Consider the following 25,358-nt stretch of genomic DNA (forward strand, 5'->3'; position numbering starts at 1 on the left):
CGCTTTCAGAGGAGCACGGGGGGTGGGAGGTCTAGTGACTATGAGAGTCCGTGAGGTGGCGATGGTACAGGCCGTGCAGAGGGGCCGGGCGCGTCATGCAATGGGCGGCATGAGGCGAGGGAAGAGCAGCACTCGCACTCATTAGAAGGCGATGGCAGCGACGCCGACAGCAACACCGGCCACGACAGACCAGCTGGCGACTGCTCCACGCGAGGCGGCGCTGCCGCTGTTGCCGCTGCCGTTGCCCTGGGGCCTGCCGGGCGAGCTGCCGCTCTGGCTGGCGTTGGCGTTGGCAGCAGCATTGGCAGACGCGGCAGCTGGGTCGGCCTTGGACACCGAGTTGAGGTACTCGGACAGCTCCTGGACAGTGCCCGCTGGGACAGCCGCCGTTGCGGCCGCGGCAGGGGTGAACGAGTTGCGCCAAGTGCCAACCTGGCCGTCACCGTAATAGTCTGCGCATGGGTCAGCAATGGGCGTTGGGAGCCGCAGTGGCCATTGTCAACCCACAGGTGGTAGCGGTCATGGGGGCGTAGGTCGTGGTGGGGGCGCCGACGACACCCTTTGGCCTGGCAACTGGTTAGATCACTGTCGGACAGGAATAGCAACGCGACGCAGCTCTACGCACTGGGTCTGGGTAGCGGTCCTCGTGTTCGTCTGTCTCGTCGTAGTCGTAGGAGCGGTGAGCACGTCGTCCGTGTCTGTGGTCGTGACGACGGGTGGGACGACGCCGCCGGCACCCGCGCGGATGGTCGAGCTGAGACGTTAGCACCAGCGTGTCAGGGCGCGCCAACAACGAGCCAACAAACGCACATGGTCGAGGTTGAGGGGTCACCGTCCGCGTCAGTCGTGAGCATGACCACGACGCTGTTGCCGGCCTGTTGGTGTCAGCAGCTGTCATGTTGGTTGTCAGGGCATGAAAAAGCCACTCACAGCATTCTGTTATTCACAAGCACGACGGGAGGCACGGGTCAGCACGATGGCACACGGGAATTGCACGACGGCGGCACGCACGACAATGGTCTGTCGCTGGGCGTTGGCGCCCAATGCGAGTAGCAAGCTGGTGACGATGGTGGCGACGCGCATGGTGGTGGTGGTGGTGGACGGCGGTGGGGAAGGTGAAGAGTGAAGGTTTGCCGTGGGCGGAGTGGGGTCGGGCAGAGGGCGGCGCCTGGCGAGGGAGATGGGGCACGCGCCGAGAGGGGGTTGGATGAAGATGCGAGCGTCGCAAGGCGAGGTGGAACGGCGATCTGGCGGCTGTGCGCGAGCTGCGTTCGACGAGTGTGGTGAGTGGAGGAGTGGGAGTGGCAAGAGTGGTGTGCACAAGTGAGATGAAGGTTGGACAAGAGATGTGAAGGTGTGTGTGTGTATTGCAGTCGTCGTCGCCTCGTGCACTCACTCTCTGGTCAAATGCTAACAAAGGACAAGCGTGTTGCCCGTCGGTTTTGCCTTTGCTTTGCTTTGGTGCTAGGCAGAGGCCGGCAGGGAAGGGCAAGCAAGCCCAGCGAGAGGCAAGGGAGGCAAGGCGCGGACGCAAAACGGGTGAATCTTCAGTTTCAGGGGATAGGCAAAGGGTATGGGCAAACGCCCAGAGGGCCGAGACGGCCGGCGCAGCGCAGCAGTGGGTGGGTCGGTGGCATCGTGCGAACAAGCGTCGCGTCATACAAACCATACAGGCACCATATACAACCACTGCAGTGGAAGCTCCACAACAAGCACTGGGGCTCTACAATGCTAGTTACTCCGTCGTCGTAATGCCCTGCAACCCACCAAGCAACAAACAATACAAACCAGCCCTCGTACATTACATTCGTTCCTAATCGGCATTTCCGGTGTTTGGTCCAGTGGCACGCACCCACCCCACCACCTCCAGTGGCACAACCACATCACAGTCGTCCTATGCATATACATGAATGAGAAATCTAAGCCTTGTCGGCAACCTTGAGCTCCTCGGCCTTGACCACCAGCTCGGTCTCGGCGTCGGCGGCACCCTCCTCGCCCTCGGGGGCGGCGGCAGCAGCAGCAGCGGCGCCCTCCTCCTCGTCGTCGTCCCCGCCCTCAATCTTCCACAGGTAGCCCTCGATCCAGCCCGCGACCTCCTCCTTGCCCTCGGCCGCGAAGATGGCCTCGCTGAACGCCGCTCGTCCGGCCGCGTTGGTTTGCTGGGGCGTGTCAGCGGCTGCGTAGTCGAGATCATGTCAGCCTCCTCCCACGCACCTTCAACAGCTGGATGCCGCCGCCGTTCTCCTCGGGCACCTCGACCAGCGCCTGGACAATCGCGACGTGGTTGTTCAGCACGGCCCAGTGGATGGGCGGCGAGCCGGCCTCGTTGACCTGCTGCAGGAGCGCGGCGGGGACGTGCGGGAGGAGGACCTTGAGGACGTCTGCGGGGGGTGTTAGGATGATGTTCAGATGTGTGGGTCAGAGGCCGTAGGGCGATTTCAGCAGCTCTGAACGAGCTACACCCTCACATACGCCACACCGACCCCGCACCCACCCCACTCACCAAGGTGTCCGTTGCCGCTCGTCATGTGGAGGACAGTGTTTCCCCGCTCGTCCTTGGCCGCGGCGATCGCGTCCCAGCCGTGCTTGGCGGCAAACTCCTCGACCTCTTCGACCTCGCCATACCGGCAGGAGAGGAGAAGCTCGTCGAGCTCCTCGGTGGTGGGTGCCATGGTGTGTGTTGTTGACGATACGTAGGTGGCGAGGCGAGTTGGGTCAGTGCCGGTTCAAAATGTTGGGAGCGGTCACGTGATGAGGTGGAGGTGGGCGGCAGTGGGCGTCGGTGAGCCACCGGCCGATCGTCACCCGAGAGAGCGTGGCGCCGTCGAGCTCGAGCCGCGTTGAATCTTCGGGTGCGCGCACACGCCGCACGACGGCGCACTGGCCCCGCTCGCTGATGACGAGATGTGCAGAAGCATGTGCCGCTGGCGGGTTGGTTGGCGGCCAGTGAGCGCGTCAGGGCGGAGTACAACAACAAGCTGTGCGCGTGGATGAGCCAATGCCGCATACCGGACGACGCATGGGCGCCTTGTGCGGAGGCTCCAAGCGCGCGTTTGCGCCGTTGCCAGCGCGTGCATGCTCTCGCTCTATTGTCTGGCTCGCTTGTCGGGTGAGCTGCCGGAGTGGTTAGGAGATTAGAGGGCGCGGCGCGCATCAGGGTTGGCCGGGGAACGTGGGGCAACATGTTTACAAGCGTCGGCAGGCAGGATCGAGTCAGGCGAGAGGTGGACGTCGTCGACGTTTGCATGCAGAGCGATGACTCGGGGGAGTGTTGCTCTTAATGTCTGCATCGACTTGGTTATCAATGACTGATGTTGACTCGTGCCCACACTGCGACAAACGTGCTCAGTGTCGAGTGTAAGCACTGTCGCTACGCTCGCTCTTTCGCTCGCTCGGGTGATCGGTCCGAGGACGCGCCCGGATGAGCAAGGACAAACGACCATGGCCCATTGTTAGGTCCACGCCACTGATCCGGGTTTCCCCGTTAATCAGCGGCCAGTCTGCATGATTACAAGTTTGTAATGCCGAGTCGATGAAAAAAAAAAGTTGAATAGCCGCGCGAGTCAGGCACAACAAAAGCGTCACTGCTGGCAGCCCCGCCGCTTCGGAGTGTGCATGCCATTTGGCTTTCCTCCACCGACTCGGTGAGCGCTAGCACACCACCAGCCAGGCCCAGGGCTCGTTGCCTGCCCGAACCCCTCCCTCCCTCACTCCCTATAACTCTTCCATCCCCCCGGCCCCTTCTTCTTTCTCCTGTTCTGCCTGCCTCAAACCCATCCAGTCAGCAAAGATGATCACCACCATCGCCCGCTCCGGTCTCCGCCTCCGCGCTACCCCCAGCCTCACCCGCTCCGTCTCGGTCTGGGCCAACGTCAAGGCCGGGTGAGTGCCACGCCGCGCGCGCGGCTCCGAGTGCGAGCGCGCGCCGAGACGACAAAGCCCGGGCCCCCCGGGCAGCGCAGCAGGCGGCCCCGCTGACACGTCGCCAGTCCCCCCGACGCCATCCTCGGCATCACTGAGAAGTTCAAGGCCGACCAGGACCCCAAGAAGATCAACCTCGGTGTCGGTGCCTACGTAGGTATCACTCGCCAAGCAGGGTTCTTCCGATGCCGGAACAACGCCCGGACCGATTGTTGACAACGGCTGACACGTCCCCCCAGCGCGACGGCAACGGCAAGCCCTACGTCCTCCCCTCGGTCTCCAAGGCTGAGGAGATCCTCTTCAAGGAGAAGCTCGACAAGGAGTACCTCCCCATCACTGTGCGTATATGGCATGCGCAGTCGTGGTGGACCGTTCACTGACGCACTGGCAGGGTCTCGCCTCGTTCGACAAGCTCGCTACCGAGCTTGCTTACGGCGAGGACTCGGCTCCCATCAAGGAGAACCGCGTGAGTAGTCGCCGCGTGTAGTAGGACACCCCGACTGACACGTGCAGCTCGCCGTGACCCAGTCGCTCTCCGGAACCGGTGCCCTCCGCATCGGCATGGAGTTCATCGCCGAGCACTACCCCAACAAGTCGATCTACCTCCCCACCCCCACCTGGGGCAACCACAACGCTATTGCCAAGCGTGCCGGCCTCACCGCCGAGAAGTACCGCTACTTCGACCCCGCCACCGTCGGCCTCAACTTTGAGGCCCTCAAGGAGGACATCAAGGCCGCCCCCGAGGGCTCGGTCATCCTCCTCCACGCCTGTGCCCACAACCCCACCGGTGTCGACCCCACCCAGGAGCAGTGGAAGGAGCTCTCGCAGATCTTCAAGGAGAAGAAGCACTTCCCCTTCTTCGACATGGCCTACCAGGGCTTCGCCTCGGGTGACCCCGTCCGTGACGCCTTTGCCGTTCGCTACTTTGTCGAGCAGGGCCACCAGATCCTCCTCTGCCAGTCGTTTGCCAAGAACCTCGGTCTCTACGGCGAGCGTGTCGGCACCCTCTCGCTCGTGACGGCCTCGCCCGAGGAGAAGGCCCGCGTCGACTCGCAGATCAAGCTCCTTGTCCGCCCCGCCTACTCGAACCCCCCCGTTCACGGCGCCCGCCTCGTCTCGACCATCCTCTCCAAGCCCGAGCTCAAGGAGCAGTGGCTCGGCGAGGTCAAGGAGATGGCCGACCGCATCATTGCCCTCCGTGAGAAGCTCTACAACAAGCTTGTCGAGCTCAAGACGCCCGGCGAGTGGGGCCACGTCAAGTCGCAGATTGGCATGTTCTCGTTCACTGGCCTCAAGCCCGAGCAGGTTGACCAGCTCGCCGAGAAGTACCACATCTACCTCACCCGCGACGGCCGTATCTCGATGGCCGGCCTCAACGACAACAACATTGAGTACTTTGCCGAGTCGGTCTCCAAGGTCGTCAAGGGCGAGTAAGCGTTGGCAGTACTACAAAATGGATGGCCGCTAGGGCCCGTCGGCAGTAGACCTGAGACTTAGAGTGCGATGCATGTGTCGAGGGCGCGGGTGGTAGGAGCTTGTGCATTTGAATACAAGGACTAGTAAATCGGGTGGGTGTCGATTAGGAAAGTGCCTAAGTAGTCAGTCGTCGCCACTGCCACTTTTCCAGTGCCCTCCAAATTCGCCTCCGTCCAACGCCGCCCGACCTCGTTCACCTCGTTTTCCTCCACCCTCTCTTTACCACCACAAAACAAAACACAATGGCCTTCTCAGACGAGACCAAGGACCGCGTCAACGCCGCTATCGGGTGAGTGGGGCCGAGGTGCCGAGCGGAGCGTTGCTGACGTCGCAGTGTCGCCAAGGTAAGCAGTGTTGGATCGTCTCGGCCGGCCCTTCCTCCAACTCGCAATCGGCTCGGCTCGTCCCAACTGCTCTGCGGCCGTACATTTGATGGAGGGGATCCACCCCAGTGGATGTACCAGAGGGCGCGCAGCGCGTGCGGCGGGGGTGCGGCTGTGGCACTTGTGTCGCGGTCGCCTACCACCCGCTCCTCGACCTCGACGTCGACCTCCTCGACCTCTTCGACCTCCTCGGCCCTCCCCCTCCGCACACTTGACATCGCTAACGTACAGACCGTCATCACGGTGGGCTGGATCCCGTTCATCATCTTCGTTGGATACCGCAACTCCAACCCCCAGCCCTCGCTCATCAAGTGAGTAGTGAAAGAGCGGCGTCGAGGCGAGGTCTGGGCGAGGTTTGGGCGACTTGGGTGCTCCAGGTCCCTCTTGGGGCGGTGGGGCGGCTCTTTTCGCCTGCGAGTAGCTCTAGGAGTGATCCGGGCCACTCTGTCGCCCGCAAATAACCTCTCTCAGGCTCCGCTCGAGCTCTAGAACGACCGTACAGTACTGACCTGCCCCCAGGCTCATCACCCCTCTCGCCTAATCTGCGGAGTGGATAGCAGGTGAGCTCCTCTGCGCTGACGCCGCTGACATTAGTGTACGATATAGCACCTCTCATGCACGCGTAGAATGACAGATTCATGGGATTGTGGTGCTAATGCGGATGGCTATGATGGGCGGGGATATGATGGGCGGGGCTATGATGGGCGGGGATATGCGTCTAGGTGGCGTCCATTACATGAGGATCTCGACGTCGTCGTCCGAGTCGTCGCAGTCGTCGTCCGACTCCTCCATCTCGACGTCTTCGCTCTTGGCGGGCGCAGGCTGGCCGTCAGCGCGGGCCGGGACACTGGCCGCCGCCGAGCTCACCTCGTTCACGGGCGCCGCGGCCAAGCGGCGCGGCGTGCACACCACGCGCTGGACCGGCGCGGGCACAAGCGCCAGGATGGACTGGAGCGAGATGCCCTCGACGTGCGTGGACGGGCGCTTGCGCTTGCTCCCCGGCTTGGTGTCGACGAGGTCGGCGAGCGTGGTGGCGGTGGGCGCGGGGGTGTGGGCGGGCTGGGCGGTGGACTGGGCGGCCGACTGGCTGGGCTGGGTGTAGGTGGGCTGGGTGTAGGCGGACATGTTGGCAGTGGTCGTGGGGGTTGGCAGTGGTCGTGGGGCTCGCTTCAAGAGGGCAGAGGCAGGCGGTGATGGGGATGCAGAGGAGCAAACACGTCTGTATATATACTCGCCCGAAGCATCGTGATGAGAACCAGCCTCGTCCGTCCGCATGCGTGAGTGGCCATCAGCCTTCGCGACCTCGTCAGATGTGGCCGGCGACGCCGCCACCGCCGGCGATCCGAAGCACGAAGCACGCATGCGCGCGCACCGCCGCATGTGGTGCGTGCATTGTCGCAGGGCGCGAGGGGGTGGCGCCGGCGTATGTCGGTCGCGGGTCGCATGTTACAGACAATAGCCCGGAGCCCGGGTCGCCGCTGCGTGCGTGCTCTGGTGCGAGGGGGTGCTCTACGCATCTCGATCTCTTGTCCATCTCTTGTGCGTCGCATCTGTCGTCGTCCATCTCGTTGATCTCAAGTGCCAAGCGGCTGGGCCATTTGGCGCGAGCGAGCGCCACGGCCGGCCTGGGCGCCTGGGGCGAGCGGCCGACGCCATTACGACATTGGCCCTCGCCCCCCTCCGTCCAAACCAAACAACCCACATCTCCATCGACAGGCCGCGGTCTGTCGCGCTACACCCGCCCACGCCCACACCCATGTCACGTATCCGCGAGCAGCTGGCCGCCAAGCGCGCCGAGGCGCGCAACTCGCCTGCGCGGCCCGCGCGCTCCATGCCGCCGCCCGAGGCGCTCGAGGAGGCGACCGTCGGGGGGCAGGTCGCGCGCGCGCGGCGGACTGGTACGTCTGCGCCATGGCGCCGCTGACGGCTAGGCAAGCTCGACATCTCCTCCCTCGGGCTGGAGGCGGTCCCGCCGCTCGTGTACACCGACCTCCTGGGCATGAGGGAGCAGGACTTGAGCCGGCCGCCCGTGGTCGAGGTCGCTGCTAAGGCCCCGCTGACGCCGCTGCGCAAGTCGTTTGCCAGCCTCGACCTGGAGGACGAGCACGCCGTGTTCGGGACGCCCGAGCCCAAGAAGGCGTGGAGCGAGCCCGAGGAGCTGGTCGCGTTCCGCGCTGTGGATAACCTGCTCGCCGAGGTCGAGCTCGAGCTCGGCTTCTTTGGCGGGCTCAAGACGCTGGATGTGGGTGACCGTGGGGACACTGCTGATCCCAGCTTCGGGGGAACAGGCTCACGAGCTTGCCGGACGCGCTGGCCGACCTGCTTCGCTTGACCTATGTCGACGTGTCGCACAACGCGCTGACGGCGCTTCCGCCCGCGCTCCTCCTCTTGCCTGAGCTCGAGTCGCTCAACGCGTCCCACAACGCCATCACGACGATCGACCTCACGCAGCCGGTAAAGCCGTCAGAGGAGGGCCTGTCGTACGGCACCGGCTTCCTCGTCACGCGGTTTGAGCGCCAGCAGAAGGCGCCCAAGTCGGCGCTGCCGGCCCTGCGTAACCTCAACCTCGCGCACAACGCCCTCACAAACAAGGACGTCGCGGGCTTCGCCGGCGCCGGGCCGCTCAAGATCCGCACCCTCAACCTCGGGTACAACAAGCTCAAGGGCACGCTCGACGCCGACCAGGGCCTCGGCGCCGCGCGCTTCCCCGAGCTCTACTCGCTCGTGCTTGGCGGCAACGTCGCGCTCGATGGTATCAGCGGCGACCTCGCCCCCAGCGCCGACATCGAGCACGAGGGGTGTACCTGGGGCGCTGGGAGCACGGGCAGCACCCCCCGCGGGTCGCCGGTCAAGCCGCGCACGTCGGCGGCCTTCGGCACCGCGCCCGCGTACGTGTCGGACGCGGCAGGCGGCCCGACCGACAAGCCAGACCCGACGCTCACCCTCGCGTTCGTGACGCACCCCGCGCCGACGTTCGACGCCGACCCCCTCGCCGTCGAGATGGACGTGTACCTCCCCCCCTCGGTAGCGTCGCACCCCGACAAGCCGCACCCCGTCGTCGTGTGGTGGCACGGCGGCGGCATGCTCCAGGGCAACAAGGAGAACCTGCCCCCGCACCTGCGCCGGCTGCCTGCGCGCGCGCTCGGCCCGAACGGCGAGCACGCGATCGTCGTGTCGTGTAACTACCGCCTCGCGCCGCAGGCGCCCATCCTCGACATCCTCGCCGACGCCGACGCGGCCCTCGCCTTTGTGCGCCACAAGCTGAGCGCGGCCCTCGCGGCAAAGGGGTACGCTGCGCGCGCTGACCCCGAGCGCGTGGTCACGACGGGCGGCAGCGCCGGCGGCTACCTCGCGCTCATTACCGCCCTCCCCGTGCCCAAGAGCGCGAGCGACGCCGACGTCGGCGGGTACCGCGGCGCCGCGGCCAGCAAGGGCGTCAACCCCAGCGGGGAGTGGGCGCCGCGCGGCGCCGCGCCCTTCTACCCCATCACGGATCTGACGCACAAGTTCTGGGCGACAAAGACGGACCCCGTGCCGTGGTGGGGCAAGTCGGTGCCCGACGCGGCCGCGCAGCCGCACCTCAAGCTCCGCGACCCGCCGCTCACGACGGCCGTGTCGGGCGGGCCCAGGTCCATTCTGTACATGTACATGCTGCAGCACGCCCTGTTCCCGCAGCTGCTGTTCATGAACCAGCGCTCGCTCGGCTCTGGGCTCGACGGCTTCCGGCCCAGCGCCGAGACGCTGAGCATCACGCACCGCCTCGACCTGATCGCAAAGGCAGAGGTGCCCCACCCGCCCGTCTACCTCGCGTACGGGACCCTCGACGACAAGGTGCAGCCGCTCGAGGACTCTGTCGCCGCGCTCGAGCGCACAAAGGGCCCGTTCGAGGTCGAGGTGCTCGAGGGCGCAGACCACCAGTACGACGAGGACCCCGAGGAGCAGGCCGCTGGTTTCGTCGCCTGGCTCGAGGTGACGCTGTTCTAACAGCGGGCGGGTGCTAGCGGACATCGATTAGGTATTCTGGGCTCTGGCATGAATCCGAGTGATCTGAATTGGTCGTTTGCGGAATGCGAATGCGCGCCTAGATCGGCAGGGTCTCTATCCATCCGACGCTGGTACAACATCTAGTGCTACAGGCTCACCACGACGCGCCAAGATATGGCGCGGGGCGGTGAGGGGTAAGGAAACAAGAACACGACTAGGTGCGCAGACGCTTGCGCGGGTCGTCGATCGGTAACCCGGTGCGCATGTCGCGTGGCCGCTTGCCGCTGCCCATCGGGTCCATGGCGACGCCGCCGTTGGCATAGTCGACGCTGTACGCCATGTTGCTGGCCTGGGGCGGCAGCATGCCCTGCTGGGAGACGCTGCCGCGCCCGCCACTGCCACCAGACAGCGCCCACACGAGGTCCTCCTCTGGCGGGGACGAGACGGGGCCGTTCGGCTGGGCCAGCTCGTCGGCCGGCGCCGTGGGCCACACAAAGTCGTTCCACGAGCTGGCGGATCCCGACCCGGGCGTGTTGTTGTTGGACACGGCGACGCCGTTGCCGCCGAGCATGTCGCGGAGGAACGAGTTGTTGCCAGTGCGCGACGTGAGCTCGTACAGCTGCTGGTGCTGCTTTTCGAGTAGCTGGCGCTTCTGTTCGTGGTGGGCCTGCTGAATCTGCAACCACGCGTACGTCGTCAGAGCCTGGTTGTTGTGGCCTCCGCCTTCCCACGGCATGTTGCCCAGGCCCGAGCCAAGGCCTGGCACACCGAGGGGCGAGCCACTCACCCCTGGGGTAGGAAGGTAGGATGACCCGCCGGCCTGTCCTGGGAAGGGGTAGCCGCCCGAGCTGAAGCCCTGCGTCGCGCCGCCGCGCGCATATGGGTTCCACGACGCTTGCTGCTGTTGCTGCTGCTGTTGGTGCAGACCAAGAGCGTACGACAGGCCGGCAGACGACTGCAGAGTGTTAGCTGGGTAGTGAGGTGAGGTGGACCGAGAGCCTACGCACTGGAGAAGCAGAGCGCGGGGGAGGTGGCGTCGGCTCATCGCTGATGTCGCGGCGGCCATCGTCGATGACACCGCCAATAAAGCTGCCTGGCTCCTCGCCGGGAGGCGGGATGACCGGCTTGCGGTCGGCGTGGTGGTCGCGGTGGCGCGAGGCCTGTCCGTCGCGGTACCGTTGCCTACGCGCCTTGAAGCTCTCCTTGCCCTTGAGCGACTTGGAGGGCCCGTTGGGCTTTGCTCCCTTGTTGGCCGGTCCATCGTCGTCGTCGGACCCGTCCTCGCCAGCGAGGGCCATGGCCTCAAACTCGGCGGCACGCCGCCTCTCGATCATGCCCTCGTACTCGTTGTACCGGTCGACTTCGTTGTCAAACTCGGTCGACGAAAACTCGTAGGGCTTGCCGTTGGCCGAGAAGATGAGGAGCGAGACCGACACGCCACAGAGGACCGACAGCTCGTACGCCTTCTTCATAAGACCGGCCTTGCGCTTGAGGAAGGTGACATTGCGGTTACGCTCATCCTTGCGGGGTCAGTTGGTGGCGGCGCGGGGCACACTCACAGTGAGCGGCTTGATCTCAATCTTTTTGCGGCCCATGGTGGTTGTGGTTGTGCGGGTGAGTGGTGGTGTGATCCGGGATCAATGCGACGTCTAGGGAAGGCGGCGGAAAGCGACCGCTGGCTGTGGGGTGGGGCGGTGGTCGGGATTGGTGTCAAGAGTGGTCAACTCTGCGTGCCCAAGATGCGCCGGCGCGATGTGTACAGAATTAATTGCAAGAGTGCGCAAGACGTGTGCGGCGTGCGTGCTGGACAGAGTTGGGTGGTGGAGTCGTTGTTCGGCGGTGGCCGCGGGGACTCGTATGCTCGATTTGGCGTGCTCGATTTGGCACGCGTCTCGGAGTGATTTGGGTGGTAGCCTCTTTGGAGTCTATGGATGCCGGGGTGTCAAATCGAGGTTGTAGGACGCGCTCCGAGCTGTCGTCTGTGCTGTGGACGCGACTTGTGAGCGAGTTTGCAAGAGAGACAGTGGGAGAAGTCGAGAATGACTCTGGCAGTTGAGTAGTGGTGGTGTACAGTGTGGTGCTAAGTTTAGAAGAAGGGGGGGGATTGGGCCCATTCGACTATTTTGGGGGCACGCAGGCGGTGCTTGAAAAAACTGGGCTGCGGTGGTGGCGGAGGCGTGTGGGCGGGGTCGGCGGGGGCAGACGCGCGTGGCAGGGCGGACGGGCAGCGCGGGTGGCGCGGACGGGTGTGCGGCACCAGGCGGGGTTTACGTGGGGTGCGGCTGCAGCAACCCAGTCAAGCATGAGCCAAGCAACTTGGCTCCTTGGCTCGTAGACTTGTGGCCTTGTGGTCGTGTGCAAGCAAGTGGGTGGCGGCTCTGTGGCTCTGGCTCCACTGTTGCTATACAGAGAACAAGGCGAGGGGGAACAGGAATAGGATGGCTCCATGCATGCACCTCCCGTTCTTTATCAAAATGGCTGCTCGGAAGACAGCTGACAAGTTGTGCGGGTGGCATGCGTGGCGGCGAGTGAGGCCTCTGGTGTCGCGCCTGACCATGCGGCCACTAGGGGGGTCGTCGTTGGTTTGCCGAGCTGTCACCTCTCCTTGCCTTGTCCTCGTGCCCGTCTCGCCCCGTCTCGCCTCTTCCAAGCCACCTACCCCTGCCCCATGTGCATGCGTGATTTAATCGCTGCCGTAGTCTTCGTGGGATGATGTGCGCAGCTTGACTTGGACGAGGCTGTGTTTGCCGCACCATCTACTGCTGGTTGGCTGACAACCTCGCGGAAAGCGCAATCCTACAGTGGGACGCCGGATGGAGGTGGGCAACGGAAGCAAATCTAATGGCGGGCCGCGCGCTGTGACTGGCTGATTGTCGTGTGTGGCACCAGGCACCGACTTGACACCTCTCCCCGGAATCAAATTTGGCTGACGATAATCAAAAACGGGCGTGTGTAGCCTCGGGCATCTGGCCAGTCGGAAGCAGAGGCAGCGGCCAGCCAGCAACGCAGCCACTCCACAATCACACGCAGCGCAGATCTCGTCGACATGTGCTGGGCTCGCTTGTACCTCCCGCTCGGATCTACGTCGGATGCAACTGTCCAGGCGTGCCAGGCCGCGCGTAGCACCCGGGGCCACCGGCACGACGTCATTGCACCACTCCACATTCCTCGGGCGCGCGTCTTCTTGTCTCGTTTACGACGAGAGAGCCGAGCGAGTATGCGAGGAGGCTGGGTGCGTACACGTCGCGGCGAGCTAGTGCTGGCGCAAGCCTGGCGGGCACGCCGCCCAAGCATCGGCAACCAAAAAGGCTGCACGTGTACACCTCGGCGACCTGTGGCAGTTGCGATTCGGTTCGATTCGGTTCGCTGGCCTTGTGATTTGTATTCGGGTGGCGTGGGGATTGGTCACACACGAGTGGAGCAGCGGGCGGGCGTGTGCTCGGGGTCGGGCTGGCGCGAGGACGGGTGGGCATTGGCGATTGACTACTGACTGTGCTGGCCTGGCAGCAGTGGCGATGGACGGCTGCTAGCCAACCCCGCTCGTCGATGGCCACTGCGCGGCGCGGCACCCCGTCGGCGGCGGAGACGGCAACCCAATTGCCCAACGATCCGCAGCACCCTCTACGTCACGATACCGTTCCCACCGGCTGAAACGGGGGCACGAGGTGGGGAAAGAGGGGGAGCGGGGGCGGGGGGGCCACATGCCGCGCCGATCACCGATCGCAACTGGATCCAGCGTCGTGAGAGTTGTTGTGCCTTGGGCCCCAAATCTTCTCCGGCGCTGGCCAAGCCCCCTGTCCCGAATATATCCGCAGCGACGCGCACGCACGCATGCAGCTATGAAACGCCACGCCACTTGTTTGACTCGGGCACGTCGACGCTCCACAAATACATGGCCGCCTCGCCTAATCGCCTATGGCTAGGCATCGTCGCTGCCAGCTGCCGAGGTGGGCTGGGCATGTGTGGGTGACGTGTAGCGGTGAGCAGGTGACGAGGGGGGCCTTGGCAGGCCGTTTGGGAGGGGGATGTCGTGGCCTGTGACGCGGAATGGTGCTTGACATCGACCTGGTGGCCCGAACGGTGCCGGCTACAGGCGTAGGGAGTTCGAGACGATACATTCGATAGAGAGCAAACTAGGGCCACGAGGATAGTTATACCAAGGACGAGGGGACGGGGCAGATAGCGTCGCCCAGCCAGTGGTTAGTGGCAGGTAGCGAGGCGAGGTAGCGAGGTGCGACAGGTGCGCGTGCGGGGCGGGTACGTGCGCGTTGGGGTGCGTCGGTGTGCGTCACAGGGCAGCGGATCTCTGGTCTCGACGATCTCGAGAGGCTTGACGACGAGGTGGCAGGTGGACGAAGGGCAAACCGTCCGGGCAAGGCGGGGCCGCGACAGTCGTCGCGTCATTGTCGGGTCCTACTCGCGACAGTCACCAGTCGTCCAGTCATTGTCGTCCACCCAGATCTGCGCTCGGCTGGAACCAGCCAGCGAGTCATACACTCGCACTGTCCAATCGTGCGCGAGGTCGCTATCGCCCTCGACTGTTGACACGGGCACCCGAGGGGACACGAGACCGCTGGGCTCGGCAAGATCTCTCGCTCTCCCACTCACCAGCCACGCGCGCGCCATTGGGAATAGTGCGCCGGCTAGCGTGCGTGTGAGAGTGGGTCGCAAGCGACGGGATCTGGGGGGCAGCGGTGACATGATAGGCCCGATCGGTGACCACTCCTCGAGACACTCCGAATCGCAGGCGATCGGGCAGCTGCGTGGGTGTGCAGTGCCCCGCGCCGCTACGCAAGCCGACACTGGCGCAGGTGGGAACCGCAGCCCGGGTGTGAGGTCATAGTGGCGGTGACGGCCATGTCGCGGAGGGTCGTAGCGTCCCCGGTGGACCGTGAACCGCGTCTGGAGTGTGCATGGCAGACTGGACAGGTCCAGAAATGTAAGCTACACGGGGCGGTGACAGGCGGGCTCAGAATAGGTCGGCACTCGACGACGGGTGGGGTCGGAGGTTTCGAGGTGGAATATGCCAGACTGATGGTTCAGTTCGGCGAGGCGGGCGTCGAGATGTGGGATATGCCCCACTGTCTGGGGGTTCGACTTCTCCCCAGCGTGGCGAGTGCCCGGGCATTCTTACTGCTGCGTCCACCCACAGCCCCAGCACGCCGGGTACGAGGGGCCCGCCGGCCCACCGATCAGCGAGGGCGGGCGTCGCGAGGACAGCGGGCGACGGAAGCCCCGCGAGCCCTCTCGCCACTCGCCATCGACTCGCCGCCACGGCCAACCGGTCGAGGTGCAGGGCGAAGCACTCTCGAGCAGCACAAATCCCGGCGAGTCCCAGCGAGTCAGACATTTTACCCGTCGACACGTCGGCACACCATCCGCGCCGAGCACGGAGGGGTGCGTCCCAGCCGAGGCGGCGTCCACGGTGATCCGACGGCGGGCCGTGGTATCGGCAGCGGCGGACCGACCCAGCCTCGCTTGGCATGCATCGTGAGCTGACTCGGGCACGCAGCGCCGCGGCTACACGCGCCGGGGATACCGCACGGGGGAGCTCGTCGCCCGAGGAGCTCGTCGTCTACCGCCCGACTGAGCACCGGGCCACAACCCACCACTCGACGGCGGCGGTACCTCGCGCTCAGAATACACCTGCAAGAATAGCACCGAGCGCCGCTGCACGGGCGCGATCGGCGCGATCGGCGCGATCTGCAGTGTGTGCGCGATCTGCTGCGCGTGTGCTGACGCTGACGCCCGCTGCGTGCCAAAAACACCGGTGCCACCTTGAGCCTGCGCCGATGCAAAAGAATTAAATTACGACAACGACATGATTCGAACATGTGCTCCCGAAGGAAGTTGATTTCGAGTCAACCGCGTTAACCACTCCGCCACGTTGCCTGTGTGTGATGTTTTCAACAAAATCGGGTTACATATAAGCGCGGCCACGCCCGACCTACCCAACTTGCTTGCCCCATCCCTCCTCCCCCCTCCTCCCCCCTCCTCCCCCCTCCTTCCCCCTGCCCCTCACAGCAACACTCCCATGCATTCCAGCCCAGATGCACAAGCCTACCCCCTACTCACCCCTCGCCACGCCCTCGATGCTAACCTCCCTCCCGTCGCTCCCCAGCGCGGCCTGGATAAACGCCAGGTCCCAGAGCGCGTCCTCCGGGCTGCCGAAGTTGGTCTGCGCGTCGTGCGCGCCGTCCACAGCGGCGCGCACCGCGTCGCCAAACGCAGCGAGCTCGGCCTCGACGCCGCTCACCTTGCCCTCCTTGAACGCCGCTTTCGCCGGCGTCCCCGCGCCAGGGGTCAGCTCGACGGTCCAGCTCCTCCCGTGGTTGACGAGGCGGAGCGTCGCGTGCTCGGCGACGACGTACAGCTCGTTCGGGGGCCGCGAGGCGCGCGGCGTGTCCGGAATCGCCCAGGAGAGGATGATGGTGCCTGTCGCCTGGCTCCTCCCGGCGGCCAGCAGGGCGGCGGGGTCGCCCGTCCCTCCGACGGTCGTGGCGGCCCCGTGAGGCGCCACCTCGCTACCCCTCGGCGGGAGCGCGAGCGCCGTGATGGTGTCGTGCGGCACCATGTGCGCGCGGTGCAGGCTCTTGTGCGCGATCAGCCTCGCCGGCGGGGTGGGGAGCACGGTGCGCAGCAGCGCGGCCCAGTGCACGCCGCCGTCGAGTAGGAACCCGCCCTGGTACTCTGGCACGGTGCGCCACGTCGTCGCGTGGTAGCTCGCGCCGTCGGGCAGCATCGTCTCAAAGTGCAGCCGGTAGTAGAGCACGTCGCCGACCTCTGGCGCCGCGAGCAGGCCGGCGGCGTAGTGGAGCAGCGGCTCGTGCGCGTAGTCTGCGTCCGTTAGCGACCAAGCCTCGGTCCAGGGGCCCAGGCAGCCCCAAGCAGCCCCAAGCCACGCCGACTCACTCTCGGCGACGCGCCACACGATCCCCTGGGGCCGGTACTCCCTCTCCCACTCGTCGATGAGCGCGCGCGCCTCGGCCACGTCCCGGCCCAGCGGCTTCTCAGAGATGACGTGCTTGCCCGCCGCCCACGCGCGGCGGATGATGCCGGGCTGCGCAGTGATGGGGAGGACGAGGACGACGGCGTGGATCGCGTCGTCGGCGAGGAGGGCGGCGAGGCCCTCGTCCCCGAACGCCACGGCCGGGCCCGTGGCCGCGCCGTGCGGCAGCCCGCCGAGCGCGGCCGCCGCGGCCTGCAGCTTGCTCGCGGAGGCCTCGGAGCGCGACCATACCGTGCTGATGTGCAGGTTGGGCACTTCGCGCAGCGCGGGCAGGTACGAGTTCGTCGCGAAGAGGCCGGAGCCGAGGAGCGCGGCGGTCACGGGTTGGGTTGAAGTCATTGTTGCGAGGTGGGGGGGGGGTGTTGGAGGAGCTGCTGCTGGCGTGACTTGCACGAAGACTTATGTAGCGCTCGCATCTACCCATTATTCCGGCCGTGTAGGGGTGAGCGGGACGAACGCCGCTCACCCTCCACCCTCCACCCTCCACCCTCCACCCTCCACCTTCCCGCCGGCAAAACGGCTCATCGGCTCAACGGTGACATCCCAACGCCCCCCTAGTACAACGCCTCGTACGCCTTGGCCATCGTCGCAAGGATATCCGCCTCGTGCACGCGCCACTCGGTCATGACCTGCTTGGTCACCTCGCGCATCCGCACCGGGTCAATGTGCTTGACCTGCACCGCCAGCCCGGCAGAAATCGGCCGGTGGTCGCTCACGTTGATCTCGTACCGCTGGTAGTTGATCGCCTTGAGCCGCGGCGTGCGCGTAAACAGGATCCGGTCGCACCACGCCGGCACTCTGCGCTTCTCGCTGCTATCATAGTTGTCCGTCCCCGGGTCGTACTTGTACGTCGGCGGGAATGTAATCGGCGCTTCGGCAAACGACCGCAGCCGGAACGCGTGGTTCGCTCGCATCTCTCGGCGGAGCTGGTCCCGCTCGAGAAGATATGCCAGATCGTTGACCTCGATCATACTCTCCACAAGGTCGCGCCGCTGGTCGATACGGTAGTTGAGGTCGCCGCTGAACACGACCATCTCGTGGTCGAGCACGCCCGTGCCGTCGCCTCCGCGTACATAGGGCAGCGTGTCGGCAGGCGGGAAAATCGCCTTGTCCTCCATGATCGCAGCGATATCCGCATTTCGTGCTCCCTTGTGGCTCTGCCCCGCTGCAAGATGCACATTGATGAAGCACACAGACGTGTCGTCCACGACCATGCGCGAGAAGATGGCTCCCTTGTTGCCATAGATGCCTCCGACGCCACTGACCGTCAGCTCCGCCCCAACTGACCACTCACCGCTTGACCGTCGTGATGTTCACGTCCCTCAGGCTGTTCTTCAACGACGCTTTGACGAAGATGCAGCTGAACAAGCCCACCAGCTGCTCGGAATGCACCTTGACGTACGGCGAGTCGGGTGTCGAGATCTGTCCCACAGCTGACTGAAGCTTGTCGGCCCATGCACGGTACGCGCCAGAAACGCCCTCCTTTGTCGCTCCGCCGGTATCCTTGCCCTTGCTGCCAAACAGAAACGTTTCTGGAGAGTCAGCGCAGCAGGATCGCCGACCAACTCACTTGCTGTGAGCTTCTTGTCCGTCAACGGGATCGTCTCCTGGAAACCAAAGACGATGATGTCGGGCGACTCGACCGAATGCAGCACCTCGTCCAGGAAGTGCGCATTCTGAGGCGGGCCCGATAGGTCGGTCGGCTTGGCGCTATCAATGTTCCAGGAGCACACAAGCGCACGGACTTCGCGAAAGTCGCAGTACTCTGCCTGCCGCTCCGTCATCCGGTTGCCGGTCCAGTCCACGGCCAACAAGCCGTCCCAGGCGTGCAGCACGTCTCGCGAGCACGACCACAGCATGAAGCGGCCCGTCGTAGCGATACCCCAGGGGTCCGCAACCAGGGTGTGCACAGGTTGGTCGCTGAACCGTTAGCGTTGGTGTGCACCCTCACGACTCACGGATGCGCGGTCCAGACGTTCGTAACAATCCACGGCTTCGGCTCAATGTCGTACACATGGATCTGGCCCTTCCTGTTGCCGGCCCATAGCCGTTCACCCACGCCTTCGAGCGACAGGATATCCGTTGACGAGACCTTGAGCACTTGCTGGCACTCGAGCTCTTCCCCTAGTGTCCAGATCGAGACGTAGCCGCCCTCGTGACCAAGGAAGACCTTGTCAGGATCCATGGGCATGACTGTCGCAGATGTCGCCGCGCCAGTCCATTCGGAAGTAAGCGCCATCCGCGCTCCGGGAGGTGATGTGCCAGAGGCACAGGGGTCATAGACACGAACTGCCGGCCCTCGAGCCCCAGATGACGTCGTAGCAGACCGAGCTGCAGGAGCTGTCGCCGTCCACAGCTTGCCCCGAATCATCTTCGCAAACGTCGCCTTGTCCGAAAGTCGAATCGTGCGAACCAGCTTTACCGGGTCCCGCTTCGCAGCGCCCTGCTCCACTTCAAACACGTGCACCTTGCCGATTTCGTCGATCGTGAGGATGAATTGGTGGCTTCGCAAGATCTGCGTAACCGCCCCCGAATGGACCGAGGGTCTCTGGGTTGTCACCTCGCCGGTCATGACATCGAGCTCCCACAGATGGCCATCCTTGGTTCCACACCAAACGTAGCGGCCCTCCTGTTCTGCCGTTTCTCCTGGCCTGAAGCACATGGCAGTCACCCGTGGATCCTTTACGCGAAACTCGAGCCCCGTGTCTTTGAGCTCGATCGTGTGTATTGGCTGTTCGTCGAATGTGGTGTCGAAGATGCGCACTTGGTGGTGTGCGATACATGTGTATTTGCCGTGGATGGCAAATGCCGTGATTGCCGACGCCAGAGTCATCCTGATATCCGGAGAGTAGGTCGGCGGCCGGCGGTTGGCCTCTGAGCTATCGGCGTGTTCGTCAAGCAGACGCTGCGCCATCGAGTTGATGGGCTGACCAGGTCCACCCTCATCCTCGTCGTCCGAGAAATCTCCCGACCCACTGCGGCGAATCGAGCTGGTCGAGGAATCTGGGTGGTGACGTGACGAAAGTGTTGAGCGGTTGGAGGTAATCGTGCCGTTCCGCCTCGGTGGCGGACCTACAGCGGAAAGCGTTGTCGCTGAGCGCGTGGGTGGGCGTGGAGGATTAAACGGTCCACTGTCGTCCGTCATGGATCCCTGGCGTCGGGTAGAAGTGGAAGATGCGATAGACGATGCCATGCTGGCTTGCCGGGCAGGGAGCCGCGGTGGGGGCGCACCTGGGGGCGGCAAGGTTGTCTTTCGCTGAGGTAATGGCGGTTTGGGCGCATCAATAGGAGGAACCACTGCCAGAGGAACGAGAGTTGGCGCTGGTGGCTTGTTCGCAGGAATAGCCGGCTTGATCACCTTGGGCGGTGATGCCGCTGCCTCGGACGGAGCTGCTGATTTTGGTCGAGGAGGAGTGGGAGGGACTGCAACGCTAGCAGCAGCAGGTCGAGGTGGCGGTGGGTTGGCATCGGATGGCTGAGAAGAGGGAGCGGCAGGTGCGTTTAAAGGGCGCCCAGATGGGATAGGCGGTGGCGGACCCATTGAGGCTTCGGCTGACGAAGCGTCCTCAGCCTTACGAGCAGGCGGAGGAGGCACTGCGCGAGCCGCGGGCACTGGAGTCGGCGCCACCTCCGCCGGGAGGGAGGTGCTTAACCGCCGAGGAGGCAGGGTGGGCACCGAGGCGGAAGTCGTAGCCGATGGCCTTGGGGGAAGAGCCACATCAGCGACGGTCTGCTTACGGACCGGCACAGGAGGCTTCTGCAGGGGCGCGGGTATTGGCTCGGCAGCGGGTGCGCTGGCTGCTGTCTTTGCCACCAGCGGCGGCGGTGGGGGAGGGCGGTGAGTAGAAGTAGCTGGAACGGGCGATGGGGAACGCGAGATGCTGGGCGTTGCCAATGGTGAAGCCGTCAGAGCCGTAGTCATGTCGGCCAAAAGTGCCGTTGCTGGAGATGCTGATCTCGATATCGGCGGTGCAGGGGCCGGCCCCTTTGCACGCACGGCCGTCGATTGCTCATGCTTTGGTCCAACTGGGCCTACAATCGGCGCGACGACTGTTGCCGCTGGCGGAGTGACAGTGGGCTTGGACGAAGGTGGAGGTAGCGGTGGTCGTTTGCTCGCCCCAGATGGGCTGTTACTTGCTTCTCCTGGCCGTTCTGATTGTGTGGCTTCTCGCACAGCAATGCGCGGGGCATCGAACGATGCCCTTCGAGAACTAGACGGAGATCTAGAAGCAGGCTTTGGGTTGATCGTTACTGCCCCAAAACGTTCCCGGAGCGCCTTGACCGACGGCGCCGGCTCGTCGCCAATCTCCTCGGGCTCCGCCGAGATGGGTGTAGGAAGGACAATGTTGACTGCCGGCGTTGTCGTCTTCTCTGCAGCGGTGACCACTGGCGGCCTCGGTTTGGGGGGTGAAGCGCCCGGTGATGCGGCTGGCGACATGGCCAGTGGAGATGATGTGAAGGGGGATGAGCGGCCCGCCGCTAGCGACGGAGCCGAGATACCAGGCGACGGTACTCTTGGAGGCCGAGCTCCTGCGCCAGGGATGGGCAGCGGTCCGCTCTTTGGTGACTGGCTAACGGGAGATACCGTTTTAGACGACACTGGGAGGGGTGACTGCGGAGGTCAGCGTTCGTTCGACCGCACAGGGACTTACAGTCACTGTTGCACCGCTCTGAATGACTGGTGACGACGACGTGGGAGAAGGCGTCTGGGACTGCGTCGGTGTCACCGCGGGCGCACCGTTGGAAGCCGCAACCACTGGAGACGCAGGGCGAACCGGCCTCAGGCTGTGGTGAGCGTTGTGAGCGACCGAGTGCACACCATGTGCCATGGTCTCGAATTTCGAGCGCAGCGATGCGATGGAAACGGGGTGGTGCTCGCCCTCGTCGTCTTCATCGTGCTTCTTGCTGCGGGCCGCGGGCGCGGCGGCGGGCGTAGGAAAGTCGGTAGGCGCGCCCATGATTAGATTTTACGAGCGTGGCGAGATGCAGGCGATGAGGAGGATGCCGATGGTCGAGGAAGGTGGAGGTTGGAGGTGGGGTGGGCACTGGGAGGGGGGAGACGGCCTAATCACGGCCACATTGTGATGGCGTGTCGGGCGAAGTCTGGCGGTTCTGATGAGACTGTCGCTGGTGGGATTGATTGCAAGCGACTGGCAAGGTTGTTGAACAGGCCGAAAAGATTATAAAGGGTTGAATGTGACTAGGTTGGAGGGGAGGGAGCGAGCGAGCGAGGGAAGGGTACAGGGGGATGGATGATGATGCAGTCAGTCAGTCAGTGTGATCGGCCAGTTGCATGGCGGACGAGCGGGGAAAGCGATTGCGGGGTAAACGGGCTCATGACCAACTTTGACCCAACACCATGTACTGCTGCACGCGACAATGCACACCATTATAAACATAAGAGCGCAGAGAGCAGTCTGAAGACGTCTATATGGTGATGCTTCTACAGCACCTCTCTTGTCTGGGCGCCTTGTCTGTCGCTCGCTGTCATGACAATCTACTAATACGACGGGGGTTTCGTTGTAATAAAATGGTGATTACAACCCTTAATAGCTTTGTAATTGAAAAGTACCACGTTAATGCATCCTCCCATTTACATGCCTTTCCGTGTCCACATTGCAATCTCGAAAGTCGACAACTGCCCAAGCGAGCCAGAGGGTGGTGGAGACGACGACGACGACAGCAACAACACTTCCTCTTCTTCTGCTCATCTCCAGCATTCATACCCCTCGTGACCGTATCACCCAATGTCGCACGGCCACGGGATACCCAAGCACCGTCAGCTCCCCGACAAGGAGGCAAAGCTCTTCAAGGAGCTCCTCGTGAGTCGTCTGCTCTTTGCTCCATTGGCATTCTCCCAGCTCTGCTGACATCGGCCAGACCTACTATGAGCTCAAGCAGTACAAAAAGGGTCTCAAGGCTGCCGACACCATCCTGAAGAAGCTTCCCAACCATGGAGGTGAGCTAGGCGTGTGCAGGCAGTTGTTGACGACAGAAACCATCGCGCTCAAGGCGTTGACCCTCCACTCGTCGCTCCCCTTCCCTGCCACGGCTGCGTCGCAGCCCAAGGCTGAGGAAGCCGAGGAGATGGCTCGTACTGCTGTCAGGAAGGATATTACCAGCCACATCACATGGCACGTCCTCGGCATTCTGGCCAAGACCCGCCGCGACTGGACCGAGGCGAGCAAGGCGTTTGTGATGGCCCGCAAGCAGGACCCGGTGAGCTCGACGGCAACCATATGCGGATGAGTAGCTCTGACCATCTCAGGACAACATCCCTGTCCTCCGCGATGCCATCGCCCTGTCGACGCACACCCGCAACTACCGCCAGGCGCTGGAAGCCCGCCACCACTACCTGCTCCTCCGTCCGCAGATCCGCTCGTCGTGGCTCGGCCTCATGGTCAGCCACGAGCTCGTCGGCGACTACGACGAGGCGATCCGCGTGTACGACAGCCTGCAGGACACTCTGAAGAAGGACGGCGCGACGGCGCCTGAGCAGGCCCAGACCCTCCTGCACGTCATCAAGGTCACTATCCAGGCTGGCAAGTTCCAGGACGCCAAGGACCGCCTCGACAAGGGCCTCCGCGACGGTGTGATCAGCCCTCGTGGCGAGGCCTCGGAGATCAAGGCCCACCTTCTTGTCGAGCTCGGGCGCCAGGATGAGGCCGAGGACGCGTACCGCGCTCTTCTGGAGCAGAACCCCGACAACCTGGCTTACTACGGCGGTTTCCTCCGCAACCGTGGTCTGGACATCTGTGAGTTGCTGGCTGCTTCTGGCGTGCTGACAGTTCTAGCTCAGAAGCTTGACGACGAGGCGATCGCCAAGGTGCTCAAGAGCCTCGACGCTTTCTCCGAGACGTACCCTCGCTCCACCGCGCCTCGCCGCCTTGCCCTCGATGTTGCTACCGGCGACGAGTTCAGCAAGCGTGCGCGCGAGTACCTTGTTCGTGGCCTGGAGCGTGGTGTTCCCTCGCTCTTTGTCGACGTCAAGGGTGTGTACGGTGACCAGGCCAAGCTCGCTGCTGTCGGCGAGATTATTGCCGACATTGTGGACAAGGTCAAGGCCGACGCGTCGCTCCACGGCGACGACACTGTCCCTCCCCCGACGACGCTTCTCTGGGCCCACTACTTCCAGGCTCTCCACCTTGCCCACCCTCTGAACCCGAACCCCGACCATGCCCGTGCGCTCCAGCTCCTCGACGTTGCGCTGGAGCACACGCCCACGCTCCCTGAGATCTACATGGCCAAGGCGCTTGTGTACAAGCGTGCTGGCGACGTGCAGTTGGCAGCCGAGACGATGGAGGAGGCCCGCTCTTTGGATGGACAGGACCGTTTCCTCAACGGCAAGGCCGGCAAGTACTGGCTCCGTGCTGGCCACATTCAGAAGGCCGAGGAGCTGCTCGCCCTCTTCACCAAGAAGGACGTCGGCGCTGTCCAGGACCTGACGGACATGCAGAGCCTGTGGTTCCTTCAGGAGGAGGGCGACGCTCACAAGCGCAATGGCAAGCTTGGCTTCGCGCTCAAGCGTTACCAGTCGCTCGTGACGGTGTTCCAGGAGTACGAGGACGACCAGTACGACTTCCACTCGTACTGCATGCGTCGTATGACTCTGAACGCCTACATCTCTCTCCTCCAGTACGAGGACCAGCTCCGCACGCACCCTGCATTCTTCAACACGGCCCTGTCTGCGATTGACATCTACGTCAAGATCGCCGACGACCCTAGCTTGACGGTTGAGAAGCTTAGTGAGTAAACCATACCCTATCTGAGCTAACTGGTAGCTCCCGAGCAGGAGGCTGAGCGCAAGAAGGCGGCCAAGAAGGCGCAGAAGGCCGAGCAGAAGGCCAAGAAGGCGGCCGCTGCCGTAGGAGACGGCAAGAAGGAGGACGCGCCGGTGCCTGACCCGGACCCGCGCGGCGACGTCTTGCTACAGACCGAGACGCCCATTGCCGACGCGCTCAAGCTGTGGGCTCCTCTGGAGAAGCACCACGCTGGCCGTGTCGAGACGTGGCTCGCTGGCTACGAGCTGCACGTCAGGCAAAAGCAGTATGCCCTCGCATTGAGGGACCTGCGCGAGGCCGCCGTGATCGACAAGGCGGCTGCTGGCCTCCTCCCTGCGCTCGTGCACTTCCGCCAGACCGTCGCCGCCGCCAAGGACGTTGCCGAGCCCGTCCGCGCCGCCATCGCCGAGGTCCTCCCCACCCTCGTTTCGGACAAGACTGCTGCCGAGCTGGTCGCCGCCTCGCTCGCCACGCACCCCTCGTCCCCGGCCCACATCCTCGCCGCCGGCAAGGCGCTCCAGCTCGCTGGTGCCCCGGCGTCCGAGGTGCGCAACGTGCTCTCCGGCCTCGCCGCGGCCGGCACACCACCATCCGTGCCCACGATGCAGGCGGCCGTTGCGCTCCTCGGCGCCAGCACGCCCGAGGGCGACGCGCTGCGCGCCGACTTCCGCAAGAGGTTACCGCTCGCATGGGCGTTTGCGACCGCCGACGAGAAGGACGCCCGCGCCAAGGCCACGGCTGCGGCCGCCGAGCCCGCCGCGGGCGCTGTCAAGGCCGATGTCTAGATGCACGTGAGAGATAGCT

General features: G+C 64.2%; 10 protein-coding genes and 1 non-coding gene across 11 annotated transcripts; 3 read left to right on the forward strand and 8 right to left on the reverse strand.

Moving 5' to 3' along the window:
• Nucleotides 1-141: 141 nt before the first annotated feature.
• On the reverse strand, nucleotides 142-1,083 carry Q8F55_001136 (uncharacterized protein; the record flags this gene model as incomplete). Its single annotated transcript, XM_069349775.1, has 5 exons — nucleotides 142-452; nucleotides 508-566; nucleotides 626-754; nucleotides 811-875; nucleotides 1,012-1,083. 5 exons carry the CDS (start codon nucleotides 1,081-1,083, stop codon nucleotides 142-144), a joined length of 636 nt encoding a protein of 211 aa, XP_069213319.1.
• Nucleotides 1,084-1,919: 836 nt separating this feature from the next.
• On the reverse strand, nucleotides 1,920-2,672 carry YAR1 (ankyrin repeat-containing protein; the record flags this gene model as incomplete). Its single annotated transcript, XM_069349776.1, has 3 exons — nucleotides 1,920-2,159; nucleotides 2,215-2,381; nucleotides 2,504-2,672. 3 exons carry the CDS (start codon nucleotides 2,670-2,672, stop codon nucleotides 1,920-1,922), a joined length of 576 nt encoding a protein of 191 aa, XP_069213320.1.
• A 1,118-nt stretch (nucleotides 2,673-3,790) lies between these two features.
• On the forward strand, nucleotides 3,791-5,355 carry AAT1_1 (aspartate transaminase aat1; the record flags this gene model as incomplete). The annotated part of the gene is made up of 5 exons (XM_069349777.1): nucleotides 3,791-3,882; nucleotides 3,990-4,074; nucleotides 4,161-4,259; nucleotides 4,313-4,387; nucleotides 4,435-5,355. The coding sequence occupies 5 exons, from the start codon at nucleotides 3,791-3,793 to the stop codon at nucleotides 5,353-5,355; spliced, it is 1,272 nt and encodes a 423-aa protein (XP_069213321.1).
• Nucleotides 5,356-6,512: 1,157 nt separating this feature from the next.
• Q8F55_001139 (uncharacterized protein) lies at nucleotides 6,513-6,905 on the reverse strand (the record flags this gene model as incomplete). Its single annotated transcript, XM_069349778.1, has 2 exons — nucleotides 6,513-6,602; nucleotides 6,648-6,905. 2 exons carry the CDS (start codon nucleotides 6,903-6,905, stop codon nucleotides 6,513-6,515), a joined length of 348 nt encoding a protein of 115 aa, XP_069213322.1.
• A 631-nt stretch (nucleotides 6,906-7,536) lies between these two features.
• On the forward strand, nucleotides 7,537-9,764 carry Q8F55_001140 (uncharacterized protein; the record flags this gene model as incomplete). The annotated part of the gene is made up of 3 exons (XM_069349779.1): nucleotides 7,537-7,678; nucleotides 7,712-8,022; nucleotides 8,055-9,764. The coding sequence occupies 3 exons, from the start codon at nucleotides 7,537-7,539 to the stop codon at nucleotides 9,762-9,764; spliced, it is 2,163 nt and encodes a 720-aa protein (XP_069213323.1).
• Nucleotides 9,765-9,978: 214 nt separating this feature from the next.
• On the reverse strand, nucleotides 9,979-11,359 carry Q8F55_001141 (uncharacterized protein; the record flags this gene model as incomplete). The annotated part of the gene is made up of 3 exons (XM_069349780.1): nucleotides 9,979-10,719; nucleotides 10,772-11,284; nucleotides 11,324-11,359. 3 exons carry the CDS (start codon nucleotides 11,357-11,359, stop codon nucleotides 9,979-9,981), a joined length of 1,290 nt encoding a protein of 429 aa, XP_069213324.1.
• Nucleotides 11,360-15,575: 4,216 nt separating this feature from the next.
• Nucleotides 15,576-15,656, reverse strand: Q8F55_001142. The gene has a single exon. It is a non-coding gene; the product is annotated as a tRNA-Ser (tRNA).
• A 175-nt stretch (nucleotides 15,657-15,831) lies between these two features.
• On the reverse strand, nucleotides 15,832-17,112 carry Q8F55_001143 (uncharacterized protein; the record flags this gene model as incomplete). Its single annotated transcript, XM_069349781.1, has 2 exons — nucleotides 15,832-16,601; nucleotides 16,677-17,112. 2 exons carry the CDS (start codon nucleotides 17,110-17,112, stop codon nucleotides 15,832-15,834), a joined length of 1,206 nt encoding a protein of 401 aa, XP_069213325.1.
• A 215-nt stretch (nucleotides 17,113-17,327) lies between these two features.
• Q8F55_001144 (uncharacterized protein) lies at nucleotides 17,328-19,687 on the reverse strand (the record flags this gene model as incomplete). The annotated part of the gene is made up of 4 exons (XM_069349782.1): nucleotides 17,328-18,033; nucleotides 18,068-18,305; nucleotides 18,344-18,693; nucleotides 18,732-19,687. The coding sequence occupies 4 exons, from the start codon at nucleotides 19,685-19,687 to the stop codon at nucleotides 17,328-17,330; spliced, it is 2,250 nt and encodes a 749-aa protein (XP_069213326.1).
• A 1,675-nt stretch (nucleotides 19,688-21,362) lies between these two features.
• Nucleotides 21,363-21,731, reverse strand: Q8F55_001145 (uncharacterized protein; the record flags this gene model as incomplete). The annotated part of the gene is made up of 3 exons (XM_069349783.1): nucleotides 21,363-21,385; nucleotides 21,426-21,479; nucleotides 21,512-21,731. The coding sequence occupies 3 exons, from the start codon at nucleotides 21,729-21,731 to the stop codon at nucleotides 21,363-21,365; spliced, it is 297 nt and encodes a 98-aa protein (XP_069213327.1).
• Nucleotides 21,732-22,520: 789 nt separating this feature from the next.
• Nucleotides 22,521-25,339, forward strand: Q8F55_001146 (uncharacterized protein; the record flags this gene model as incomplete). The annotated part of the gene is made up of 6 exons (XM_069349784.1): nucleotides 22,521-22,595; nucleotides 22,654-22,732; nucleotides 22,769-22,992; nucleotides 23,042-23,528; nucleotides 23,568-24,518; nucleotides 24,555-25,339. 6 exons carry the CDS (start codon nucleotides 22,521-22,523, stop codon nucleotides 25,337-25,339), a joined length of 2,601 nt encoding a protein of 866 aa, XP_069213328.1.
• Between the last annotated feature and the right edge of the window lie 19 nt (nucleotides 25,340-25,358).

This window comes from Vanrija albida (assembly GCF_041260175.1).
Source record: "Vanrija albida strain AlHP1 chromosome Unknown contig_1, whole genome shotgun sequence".
Classification (NCBI taxonomy): Eukaryota; Fungi; Basidiomycota; class Tremellomycetes; order Trichosporonales; family Trichosporonaceae; genus Vanrija; species Vanrija albida.